Here is a 12,499-nt window from a genome sequence, read left to right on the forward strand (position 1 = left end):
GCCTTTGCCTTCTCTGGTGTGGCAGATCGACTCATTGCCTTCAGTGGCAGAGATCTGCATTTCAGAGCTCAGATGCAGTGGCTTTTGCTTCAGGGAGCAGAAGGAGAGGAAGTTGTGTCTGGGGAAAGTTTCTCTGCTCTACAATCCAGAAAGACCTGCTGGAGTTCAATGAGTTTTCCTCAGCAGGAGTTGACAGGAATCCCAGCTGGATTCTTGAGTTGGAAGCTGTTCTCCCTTGCTTGGCTGAGCTAAGTCAGTGTAAAATACAGGCTAGTATGTTCCTGTGTTGTTCAGCGAGCTGCTGCGATCAATTATTTTTGTTGTTGTTTTTTTATTGCTGCCTTGCATAAAACTGCATCCTCAGATAAGCAAGCAAATAAAAGGCCATTGACAGGTGTTCAGCTCCCTGCACTGTTCGCTCTGATATAGAGTTTGCACAGGGAAGTACCAACCCTAGGCAATGGAAGGAGGTAATCTTTCACCTCTGGGGTCATCAGTTCAAGTTCAGCCCTGAGACAGTGAAGCTAGCTGGCCATTCAGTAGCTGAGATGAGTTAATAGGTGGTGGGTGCTGATCAACTGCTTGTTTGGCTGTCCTGGTGCTGAAGCCAAGCACTGAAGAATCAGGAGCTTCCCCCTCCCTTCCAGCAGGGGATTCCCCTAGGTCAGTGTGGACTGTCCTATGGGGAAAGCTTTGCATTGCCTCACCATTACAAATAGCTAAAGGCCTCCTACTGGAGAGGGGCTGATCTGGCGTGTCTTAGCTACATGGGAGGAGGTTAGATTTCCATTGTCTGCCTGGCCCAAGTGGAGCGATTCTACCAACATTGATAGCAGTTTTCTTCTTTCCAGCCCCATCATGTCCCCCCCGGCTCTAGCACAAAGCCCTGGCATGGCCCAGGTTCCTACGTCCTTGACACCGGAGTATGGAGTGGGCACCTTAGGGTCCTGGGTAAGTTCCCGGGTTTTTTTTTTGTAAATATATTGCACGTTTTTTCAAAGTTTCTTTTTTGTTTCCTTTTCCAATCATTCCCCACCCCAAAGGGTTAAATAGAAAACTTTGAAAAACCGCACAGTATATTCAGAAAAAAAAAAGGGGACTTATCCGCCCCCTTAAAGGGGCAGCACCATGGGGGTGGGAGGAGTTCCGGGGCCATTGTGAGGCTGCATGCTGGGGTGGCACAGAGGAGGCAGGACAGGAAGCCTGGGAGCACCTTTAGGCATTAGAGCGGTATCCTTTCCTTGTATTGCAAGGGCTTTATCCCATGCTGCATAGCCTGCGTGAGGAGCCTGAGAAGAGAGGAATGTGGACAGCACCAGTAGTAAGGTGTCTGCATCTCCTAGTGGAGTGGGGGCCTTGGAGGAGGCACCAAGCAATATCTTGAGTACCTCTATCCCTCTGCTTCTTATCCACAGGCCAGCAGCAGCTGACAGTCCAAAATGTGTCTGGCAACAACCTGACCATCAGCGGCCTGAGCCCCACCCAGATCCAGCTGCAGATGGAGCAGGCGCTATCTGGCGAGATCCAGCCTGGGGAGAAGAGGAGGCGCATGGCATGTACATGCCCCAACTGCAAGGATGGGGAGAAAAGGTGAGTGGGCTGGGGAGGGGAGCAGGAAAAGGCTCAGACCTCCCTCCTTCCCCTCCCCCCCTGCACTGTCACTGAGGGTAACACTCCCTGGCTGCCTCTCCCTCTAGGTCTGGGGATCAGGGGAAGAAGAAGCACATCTGCCACATCCCCGAATGTGGCAAGACCTTTCGTAAGACCTCACTGCTGCGGGCTCATGTGCGCCTGCACACAGGCGAGCGACCTTTCGTCTGCAACTGGGTCTTCTGTGGGAAGAGGTTCACACGCAGTGACGAGCTGCAGCGGCATGCCCGGACACATACAGGTCTGTAGCCCACTCCCCTTCCCCTCCTCCGTGGACCTGCCTCTCTCCCTTGCTCATATCTTGTCCGACACCCCGGGTAGTGCTTCTGCCTCATGCACCTACTGCTTTGCTGAATGAGCCATCAGGAGGTGGCATCTGACGCATATGAGGTTGGCCTCTGCTGCCTTCAAATTGTCCCAGCCTAGCACGACCTTCTGTTGTCTGTGCAAGGGGAAGGAAGTCTGGGCCTTGGGAAGGGCTATCACCTAGGTGTCATCTTCCAGGTATGAAGCAGGCAGTTTCATGGGTACGTTGAAGTGTGGAACGTTTAAGTCTTCAGTGCTGTGGGGCATGCCAGGGGCCTGCTCTCCAGCAGCAGCCAGCACTGGGCATCCAGGCACTGACCATAGCTCTTGTTCCCCACTCCCCTGACAGGTGACAAGCGTTTTGAGTGTGCCCAGTGCCAGAAGCGCTTCATGAGAAGCGACCACCTGACGAAGCACTATAAAACCCACCTGGTCAAGAACTTGTAGGGCCAGTGGCAGCAGTGGGGCTACCTGCTGGCCACTTAAGTCCCTCGTGAAGGGTTCCTGCAAGGGTACAGCGTAGGGAACGCACAGATGGCCAGTCTGGAACTCGGCAGCCCTCATCCCACTCCTGGTTTCAGCATCCTCGTGGAGGTGTCTGCACAGGGAAAGGAGTCAATGGGGTTGTCCTTCCACAGAGGCCATCCACTCTGCTGCGCAGTCCTTGGGAACCCAGCTCCTCTACTCACAGAGTATGTCAGACCTGGACATTGATTGCACGGGCCACAGCACTTAGGACCGGGGCAGAGGAAGGGACCTTCATTTCCAAAGGAATATGCTCAGATGGGCATGAGAAGCTGAACCACCTCTCGGCGCCACAGGCTGAGAGGGACCCGCCAGCAGCACTGGGCACCCCTTCCAAACGGGCCTTGTGCAAGTGGCACAAGGATATCATCGAAGCTTTCTCACAACAGTCCCGCCTCCCCCATGTGCTTTGGAAGCTTTGACATGACAGAGGGGGGCACCACTCCATGGACAGGCTTGGAAGAGGCCACCTGGCATTCTGCAGCACATTCCTACTTTATATTTAAAATGTATAAATATCTATAAATATATATATATAAATATCTATATATATATAAATATATATAAACTCCTTTGAAAAAGTCCTTTTTTCTATGGAGATTGTTGCCTTACGCTCCCAGTTCCCAATTATGAACACTGTGTAATGTGAGTGCTTCTTTATTTTTATTTAATTGCTCCCTTTTAATAAGCTGCCCTTCCCTTCTCCCCACATCCTTTCCCTGCTGAAGTTTATTTTACAATAATGAAGAGGTTTTTTTCTCTCCACCTGTTTATATATATATATATGTATATGTATATTCCCCTCCCCCCTCTCTTTTCACTTCCAAGTGGCATGGCGTTTCACTTCAAATCTTGAAACTGTCAATCACCCTTGATACAGAGCCCCCCATCCCAACTGTGTATAGTGTATATTGTATCATAGACTATATTGCTTTTGTGGTTCCTACATGTTTCAAAAAACATATGAACTGTTATTTTTGAGCTTTTAAATTAAAAACAAATCCACTTTATTTTTTAGTTGTAACTGCTTATGAATTAGGTGACGAATCTGTTATTCTTTATTAACTATGTAACTGGTTGGCCAGCATGGAGTCAGCCAAGAGGTTTTTCTTTTTTCTTGCTAAATAAATTTAGTCACCAGCAGCAAACCCAGTACAGCATTTGAAGCCAAGGATCCTTTGTCTGAGAAGTGTGGTGTCTGGTAAGCAAGAACAGCTGTTGGGGCAAGGAATCATGGAGTGCTTGATTAGTGGGGCTGGTCAGTTGTTTGTATAACTAGCAGCTAGAGAGTTCCATAGAGCTGTAGACCCATAAAGACTGTCTCTGCCCTGAGGAGCTTACATAGGCTGCTATGTAGACAAGACCAAGGTAGAGGAGGATATGGGAATAGAGCCCACTAGGCCAGTGCTTTACCTCATGGACCACGTTAATTTACTTGCGTTTAGCCTCATCATGCTAAGAGCTGTACATAACATCAACAGTCCTTGTCCTCAAGAGGTCTAGAGCTTTTTCTACAGCGAGTCATTCTGAAGTTGCTGTTTCAGAATAACTCCATGCACAGACAGTTTCCAGACCAGTGTATGCAGCAACTCGTGGAATTCATCACCACAGGAGGTTTTAGAGGCAGATAGCATGGCCAGATTCAAAAAGGTACTAGACAAATTCATGGATGATAGAACCATTAATAGCTATTAAACAGAACAGTCAGGGGTGTGTCCTCTGGCACCTCTAAACCAATGATGGTGGATACCAAGAAGGGTATGGATTACACCAGACATGCTCTGTACATATTTTCTCTTGCCCCTATCAGAGAGAGGATAGAAGGCTAGATGGACCATTGGTCTGACCCAATATGGCGCTGCTTGTATTATGTTAACAAGACTGTCCCCACACAGTTATGTTGCATTCTAAGCTTGTGCTGCACCTATTGCAAGCTCACTTCTGAGTGTAGGCAAGGTCTCCCAGTTAGTAACCTGTTAGCTCCCATCTTTCAGAGCTTCTCATCATCACACCTCCCAACACACACACACTGGCCTAAAAGCCTCCTGTCATTGCATCCAACCTCAGTTGTGGGTCTGTGAGTCCCTCTATCTGGAGATGAGATGAGCTTTACACTGACCTGCCCAGCCTCATACCATGACTTGGTGATTCCTTACAAACAAGCTTCCAGGTAGCAAGAAGCCCTTTTGCAATACTCCCCACTTGTCAGCCTTAATCCAAAATGGAAAGGAGGAGCTGGAGCCTGAGTTCCCCCTCCAAAGCTGCAGTACAATGGGGTTGCATAGCAGAAGGCCTGCTGCTGTCCATGTTCTGTCATCATTACCCAAATGCTTTCAGTCTCCAGAGCATTAAGGCCACACCTCATTCACGAGCTCTGGGTAGGAGAAAAATACAGCAACTGATCAAAAAGGCTAGGAGAGAGCTCAGACACTGAAAACAATGGCATGTCACCATTACTTTCTCTCCCATCTGTCCCCTTCCTACCCTGCCATGTTAAACCAACTTCAGCATCTGCAACTAATCATCTTCTAGAAAGCCCCAGTCTCAGCCTGAACCTGGTGGAGCTGGCCAGAGGCTGTAGCAAAAAAGCCATTTGGATTTTTTTTTTCCATCTTCAGGTTGACTTTTGGCTTGGGAAGTGTGTGTGTAGATGGGGAGGGTAAATAATAGGCTGGCAGGGAGGAAGGAATTACTAATTAAAATGATTCTGTCAGCTTCTTGGTATCTTAAGATGCTACCTTTAGTATAATGAACCCAGAAACTATGGGGATAAACAATTAGACAAATCCACTCCACTTCCCATGAGCAGAAATGACTGAGCCTATACTGTTAGAGTCCAGCCTTTATTAGGGAAGAGGAAGGATTATTTTATTTACAAGAAATAGAATATGTGTCAGAACTGAATTTCTTTACAGGAAAAAAAATAATTCTCTTGGACACAGTTAAATTCTAACAGCTTCAGCGAGCAGGAAATAGATTTGAGTGATCCAAGGAGCTACTGTGTGAGGACAGACATTGCCCCAGGTTGAGAGGAGATAGAGAATTCCACCCTCCCTGTTCAGCGTGGCAATATTTCTACCTCAGTCCAATGCCTAAAGCTGTGGCCTAGATGGGATGGTTTTCATCTCGAGTCTGGTAAGAAATGTTTCAAATGAAACTTACCCTGGGGGTCTTTAAGAGGAGGTTGAATATGCATCTAGCTGGGGTCATCTAGACCCAGCCCTCTTTCCTGCCTATGCAGGGGGTCGGACTCGATGATCTATTGAGGTCCCTTCCGACCCTAACATCTATGAATCTATGAATTCTCTCTGGCCGATCTACAGCACAGGACCTGCACTGTTCTCCGCTGCCTGCCCCTGGCCAGCACTATCCCTTGGACAATAAACCTTGGAAATGCTGAGGAGGCTCTGGAGTGAATGCAGAGCCTCACAGATCTGGGATTCTCAAATGGAAATTACTAGACTTAGATTTCAAACATGGACCGTGCAGGATTTTGCTTGGCAAATGTGGAATCCCAGCACAGACCAGCTCTCCCTGCCCTGTGCACTACAGAAGATGGAATGGAGGATTGACCATGCGAGAACAGACCCATGGGTGGTCCATCTCATCAGCCCCCTTCTCCAACAGTGACACACACCATGTACTTCAGTGGAGGATAAATCCTTCCCACACTGACACCTACACTTAATTCTGGCCACTAAGCAGGCATCAAGTCCTGAAGTACAGGAGGGTTCATGTCTTGCCACTCCTGACCAGGTAACATGCCTCTTTACAAGTGCTGTCTCCATCATACCCCACCCCCAATCACTGCTGCATGGAAGGGAGCCCAGGTCAGCTGTGCTGTCATACTGCTCTCCCTGCCAGTGCCTAGGATGGTGAGGGAGCAATGGGTCCTCTAAGGAGGATTTCTGCAGTGACTGGCTCACCACTGCTGGGATGGAACCTCGTGACATGCCAGCCTTCGTGTCTTTCACTCCATCTTGACGATCATTTTCTTGACTGCTCTCCTAGAGGTACCGCACTTGCTGTTGATCACGGCATTGAAGTTGCAGCCCCTGCCGCATGCTCTGGTGACGTACTCTAGGGACAGGGTAGTGAGGAGACAGAATGCACACTCTAATGCTTGCTGGCTTATTAATAGTGGATAGATGGATCACTCTGGATCCCAAGTACTCAATACTCCTGTGATTCTACAGTACATAGGACACAGAGGACAGATGAAAGGCAGAAATGAGCTGACCACATGCCTGGGAGCCAGTACTCTGAGGCAGGGGGAGCGGGCATCTGTCTACATCATGTCAGACACTACTAAGGAGCCTTGCTGTGATACACATTCACCTACATGCTCCTACCTTGCATGAAAACATGTGCCTACCTCGTGCTGAAAACAAAAGTCATGGCCAAAGCATGAGCCCAGAGCCAAATCTCAGGCTCCTGGCCATGGACATAAATGGGAGGGTGGCATTAGGCAGCAGTGCCACTCTAGTGGCAGCTACTTGACAGCTTTTCTGCAGTCAATCCACAGAGTGTGGGCAAGTGTTTTTTCACAGCACCTAGCACCATCCAATATCCAATTTCAGATCTACCACCAGATTGTTACAGTCTTGGGCATCGCTTATCTAACTGATCTTGCATTTACTACACCAGTATCTTGGTGCTGTATTGTGACAGTAATCCTTATGTCACAGGAACAATGCAAAGTGGACAGTTAGTTAGATCCAATTTGTCAGCACCATGAGAGCATGTAAAGTGCTGTGGACAAGATTCACAGGTGATTAATGATTTTGGCTGCCTCAGAAGAAAGATGCCTATTTGAGACGTCCTGTACAGGTTTCCAGCCAGTGCTTAGCACTTGCACCCAGACAGCAGGATCCCATTGAAGTGTCTCAAGTCAGGCCCCCATGTCACTGGCCACTTCAGGCAACCTTGGTCTGTTGATGTTATTTAACTGGCTGCAGTGCCCCCAGCTGTGCTACATAATAGCACAACTTGGAAGGGCTAAAAGCAGCCTGTCTGAAGCATCACTCACTCTTACCTTGAATACTGTTTAGTTACATTTTGCAATCCCATGGGCCTGACCCAGCCATGCTTTTGGCTGCAACTTGACACTGGCTTTATCTGCACAAGCTCAGCTGCTATAGTTCTGCCAAAACAGCTGTATCAGCAGATCCCCAGCATTTACAGCCAGTTTTCTGCTGGCCTAGGTTACGCTACCTCTCTGAAAGAAACAAGCTATGCTCTGTTTTATCTGCACAGCTGTGTCCACACCGGGGGGGGTTGTTCCTGGAGTAGCTTTGCCAGCAAGGAGGTTTGTTTTCATGCCCCCAGCCAATGCAACTGTGCTGGCAAACTTTGTAACCCATGATTGCTGGGCACAATCAACCCTGTTGGGTTGATTGTTGGGCAGGGAGTTGGGTTGCTTTTGTTACAGGCAAGGGAGGACTTCACCATGCAGACTAGGGTCTAAATGAAAAGTGTTCCCAAAGCGCAGCCCAACTGACTGAAGGAATTATGAATGGGGTGCAAGCCTTTATTCTCTAGTTCCCCAATTCAAATTAAAGCCACCTCAATATGGTTTCCTTCCTGTGGTCTATGCATGGCCAAGGGGAAACAAGTGGAGCATCTCAGGCCATATGCCAGCAAGGCAGCTAATTTACATCACCTATAGTCACCTCTGCCACTGGTACTGTGAAGCCAGCTTGGGGAGGGTCTGAGCCAAGAATGGAGCAGGTTGTCCATACTGGAGGGGCTGCCGTAGGATACTAGCCATACTGGAGTGGAAGTTCAAAGTGCCCTTGATTTCCCTGTCCACCTGTCCTGGGATTCCCTCCCCAGCCCCAGCAAAGTCACTCCCAAATCAATGAAAACAGTATAGGGCAGGAGGAATCTGGATTAAACAGCATCCTCTTCTTCAAAGCCTGTTGGGGGGTGGTAGGGAGAGGACAACCCTTCTCAGACAGGCTGTTTCCACCCTCTGCTTCTCTATCCTTTCCAAACCTTGCCTCACTCACAGAACCAGTCCCTACCTTTGATAGCGTTAACCACTATAACGGGCAGGCGGATGGGCTTCTCCATGGTAGTGTTGTTGTGAGCGATGCGCTGGCCAGTGGCTGACGACCTGGCGAGTGTCTCCCGGGAGAAAAAGTAATCCAGCAGGCGCCTGGTCATCAGCTTGGGCTTGTCAGTGGAGACCTGCGAGAGGTCATCCAGCTGATGGTGGGTGATATAGACCCCAGAGTTGGGGGTCAGCTCCAGCTTGGGCCTCCCATTCTCCTGTGGCAAGAGAGAGCCCCATTGTTATTCCACTACTCTCCCCTGCTCACTGTGGCTGCCCAGAGCCTCCTTGGGTTGAATCAGACTCCACTGGAGAGCCTATGCAGGTGACATGGGACAGACTAACCCCAGCCATCCTACCACAGACTTCAGCTGGAGCATATGGGCTGCACTGCAAACCTACTGACAATCACACTGGCTTTGTTCACTCTAGCCAGCCATGGGTTCAGGATGTGGCCATTCACCTACAGCCAAGCAGGCAAAGACAGAATCTCAGAGAAGACAGGAGTGGGTTTGTATTTTCCAGAGGGAGGGAGCAGTGTTGTCAGTCGCGCTGATGGGGCATCAGACCTCCTAGACTCTGCAGCTGACTAGCTTATGCAAAAAGCCAAAGCTCAGGGTGCCTCCCTGACTGCAAGAGAGAGCCAATGCTGACCCTGCCAGATTGCTAAGGCCCTGTGGGATGTTAGAGAAATGCAAATTAACAGTGCTGCAGAAGGACAGGATCTGCTGGGAGTGACAAGCATTCTGTGCCTTTCCCTTCAAGACAGATACCATCATCACCATGCAAACCTCACTGAAGTCAGTGATACCACATGTGCAGGAGCTGCTCCCTTCCCTCCCCTCCCCGGGGTTACAACCCATTACTGTATGCATTTTTAAATAATAAACAATCTAATTGTTAATTGTTTGCCTTCTTCAGCTCCTGGTACTTCAGGAGCTCAAATCACTTTAAAAACATTAAGGAACTAAGCACCATGACCCTGAAGTGAAGAAAGGTGTCAACAGCTCCCATTTTACAGATGTGAACAGTGAGGAAAAAAGGTTGAGTCATGCCTTTTATCAATTAGTGGCACATCTGGAAGTGGAACCCAGGAGTCCTGACTTCGTCCCCTGCACCAAACACTAGGCAACACTCTCTTCTACAGTCAGACTTAGAACCTGGGATTCCTACCCCTGAACCTAATGCTCTAGCCCTCATGAACCCTCACACCAGCATTTCAACGGTGATGCCTCTCTTCTCCTTTGACCAAGAGCTGACCTGAGATAAGGTGGAGCTTGTCTCAGACCAGCTACCACAACAAGACTTTGAAGTTGAATCCTTCTTAGCACCCCAAACATCATAGGGAACAAAACTACAAACACACCCTCCTCAGGAGAGTTGCCAGTGCCAAACTGACAATAGGAGCATCCCCTCTCATCCAGGATTGAAATGTTTCACCCCCAGTTCCCAAGGGTCTGAGAAGTCCATGCATCTCAGAAAGCTCTCTGTGCGTCCCACCCAGCCCCCACTGCACACTGTGTGGGTGAAAGCCAGAGTCTTGGGAATTTCAGACTCCTGCACATGGCATGTGCCACCCAAGTGTCAGAAAGAAGGAACTGAGGATTTTGAATCTCAACAGCACAGCTGTTCACCCACCTAGGTGTCCAGCATCGACCTGTGAAGGCTGTTTGGCACTGGGACAGGTCACCTAAAAATACAGTGCAATCTCCATCACTGGAAGGTTGTAGGTTAAACCAGCATTTGTTTGGGCTGGTGCAGACAGGGATGATCCTACAGATGGATGATCCTGCCTCAAGCAGGGAGCTGGACTAGGTGACCTCCTGAGAGCTATTCCCACCCTATGATTCAGTAGTTCATTGATCTCCCCAGGTCACCTTTTAAGTGTCTGCCACCAGTGTAGAGGCTTCAGGTCATGGAAGAGCCTTGGACCAGATTAAGGAGGGGAATCTCACAGCAGGGCCCATTGCTCTAGAGGAGTGTATCTTGGAGAGGTCACAGGTACTTCCCAGCTGGACTTCTGCCCAGACAAGGTACAGCCTGGAAAGGTTTTGGTTCCTCTAGTACTGAGGGCCTGGAACTGACTGTCCTGCTGGAAGGGAGGGATGGCCCCAATTCTACCCAACCCAGCATTACATATCACCCACTGTGAGGGGTAGTGCCTTCCTGAGGTCCCTATAGTCAAGGCAGTGCCACAGGTAATGCTCCTATGGCACCTGATCAGGCAGCCCCAGAATCACTCACCTCCATGGGCGATGCCCACACTGGTGTCCCATCAGGCAATGTATCTTGAATGCTTTCCTCCCATAAGCAGGTGGCATCACTGAGCATGGCCGGGCTCCCCACTCCATCATCTGTGCTCACCCAGGGGGAGAAGCTGCTTGGGACCACAGCTCGCATCCTCCAAACAGGGGGGCTCTTTGGGATGTCAGCAGGGGTGCACCTCTGCTCCCCAGCACTCGGAGAGAAAGACTGGAGGCCGTTGACCTGCAGGAGAACGCCCAGACCTGTTGCTGGCAGGGCGGGGTTCATGGTGGAAACCCTGGCTAATAAACGAGTGACCCACTGCTCCTGTTCCTCCTAACTCCACCCCAGCCACATTGCCTCCCTACCTCCCAGGAAGAGAAAAGGCTCTCTTGCCTGCCCAGCAGAAAGGGCCAGAAAAAAAACAAAACCTGTTGGGAGATTCAGAGAAACAACCACAACTGGAGTCAGGAGGGGCATCCTGAGCCAAGGGCTGATGCAATAAGGTGGTATAAATATCTGGAGAGGGGACACCAAGAAAGGTGCCTAGGAGATCAGGCTGGGAGCTGAAGTGATACTAAGGGGATACAACCAAGATAGGGGCAGAGAAAAATCACAGCAACTGAACAGGGAGTCCTGTTGGAGCATGAAATCATCTTGCCTGGGAGCAGAATTCCCTGTTCTGGGATGTTTAAACTCAGACTGGATACAGCCCTAGAAAGTGTCCTCCATGGATACTAAGCCCCAGGGCCTGGGCCAGGTGGGATCTAGGGGAGCTTCTCTTCACCTCTGGGGTGTGCAATTCATATGTACCCAAGACATTTGGGCAATGGGTAGGGGAAAGTTTTCCACTTGAAGGATTGAAGCTTGGGCAATGGAAGACACCCAGGCACCTACCTGTAATGCTGAGTTGCTCTCTAGCAGCCCCACCAGGCCCTTGAGGAACTGGATGTTGCTCTCGTTGATGTCTGAGAAGACATGCAAAGACGCAGCTGAGCACTGCAAAGGCCTATGGAAAACCAACCATATCCCTGGACAGGCTTAGGCTGCTCAGGGGTCACTTGCAAGTCCCAGAAGCAGAGAACAGGCTTATTTTACTCAGAACCCCTTCTGTCCCATCCTACCAATCACTCCTTCCTTCAAGCATGTGCCCATCCAGATCCTAGCTAAGGAGGCAGATGAGCAGCCTTCATTGACTCAGCCTCAACATGCTTTCCCAGAAGGTCTGCCATGCTCTTCTCTGCAGCTGCTATAGCTACAGGCCCAACCCCCAGCCCTGGTCCAGCAAAGGGACCACGTTGGACACACTGCGATGCTCAGCAACCCTCATTCTGGGCAGGGTCTACAGCCAAGCCCAGAGTTTACACATGGACTTTCCCCTCCCTCTTCTAGGGAGAAGAGGTTTGCCCTGCTGAATCCATTGCCATGGGGTTGTCCAGCTCAACAGCTGCCTCCTTGATGTTCCATGAAAGGGCAACTCTCCATCATGTGGACTGGGTCATTTGAAGCCAACTGGACCCTGCTAGAAGTCAGAAATAGGAAGGTCCTTCTGACCCTACAGAGAAGCCTGAGATGTGGCAACCCCCTGCAAGCACCCTGTAATGCAAGCAAGCCAAGGAAGCCAAAGGGGAAGTAGGACTCTGTTACCAATGCCACCAGCGCCAGGGCCCAGGACTGTCCTCACTGCAGCCACCCCTGACCCTCCTGCCCCATTCCTGC

At 49.9% G+C, this 12,499-nt stretch overlaps 2 protein-coding genes across 9 annotated transcripts in view; one reads left to right on the plus strand and one right to left on the minus strand.

Annotated features, from left to right (window-relative positions):
* Positions 1-3,491, plus strand: part of SP2 (Sp2 transcription factor) — a 19,054-nt gene extending 15,563 nt beyond the window's left edge. For 4 of the 5 annotated variants that reach the window (XM_006023264.3, XM_025203723.1, XM_006023263.3 and 1 more), the window contains exons 5-7: positions 1,416-1,590; positions 1,698-1,891; positions 2,306-3,491. In XM_006023264.3, coding sequence (XP_006023326.2) covers positions 1,416-1,590; positions 1,698-1,891; positions 2,306-2,403 — 467 coding nt within the window. In that variant the 3' untranslated portion in view covers positions 2,404-3,491. The remainder of the gene's footprint in view (positions 1-1,415; positions 1,591-1,697; positions 1,892-2,305) is intronic. The other variant, XM_025203722.1, reaches the window with a different exon arrangement.
* LOC102377260 overlaps positions 1-12,499 on the minus strand; it is a 28,069-nt gene that overhangs the window by 12,266 nt on the left and 3,304 nt on the right. For 2 of the 4 annotated variants that reach the window (XM_025203726.1, XM_025203728.1), the window contains 5 exons: positions 12,428-12,495; positions 11,678-11,748; positions 10,781-11,023; positions 8,508-8,754; positions 3,634-6,561 (listed from right to left, as the gene is read on the minus strand). In XM_025203726.1, coding sequence (XP_025059511.1) covers positions 6,452-6,561; positions 8,508-8,754; positions 10,781-11,023; positions 11,678-11,748; positions 12,428-12,495 — 739 coding nt within the window. In that variant the 3' untranslated portion in view covers positions 3,634-6,451. Of the gene's footprint in view, positions 1-3,633; positions 6,562-8,507; positions 8,755-10,780; positions 11,024-11,677; positions 11,749-12,427; positions 12,496-12,499 lie in introns of those variants that run through there. The other 2 variants (XM_025203727.1, XM_025203729.1) reach the window with 2 other exon arrangements.

The sequence above is a fragment of the Alligator sinensis genome, unplaced genomic scaffold (genome assembly GCF_000455745.1).
Source record: "Alligator sinensis unplaced genomic scaffold, ASM45574v1 scaffold520_1, whole genome shotgun sequence".
In the NCBI taxonomy this organism is placed as follows: domain Eukaryota; kingdom Metazoa; phylum Chordata; order Crocodylia; family Alligatoridae; genus Alligator; species Alligator sinensis.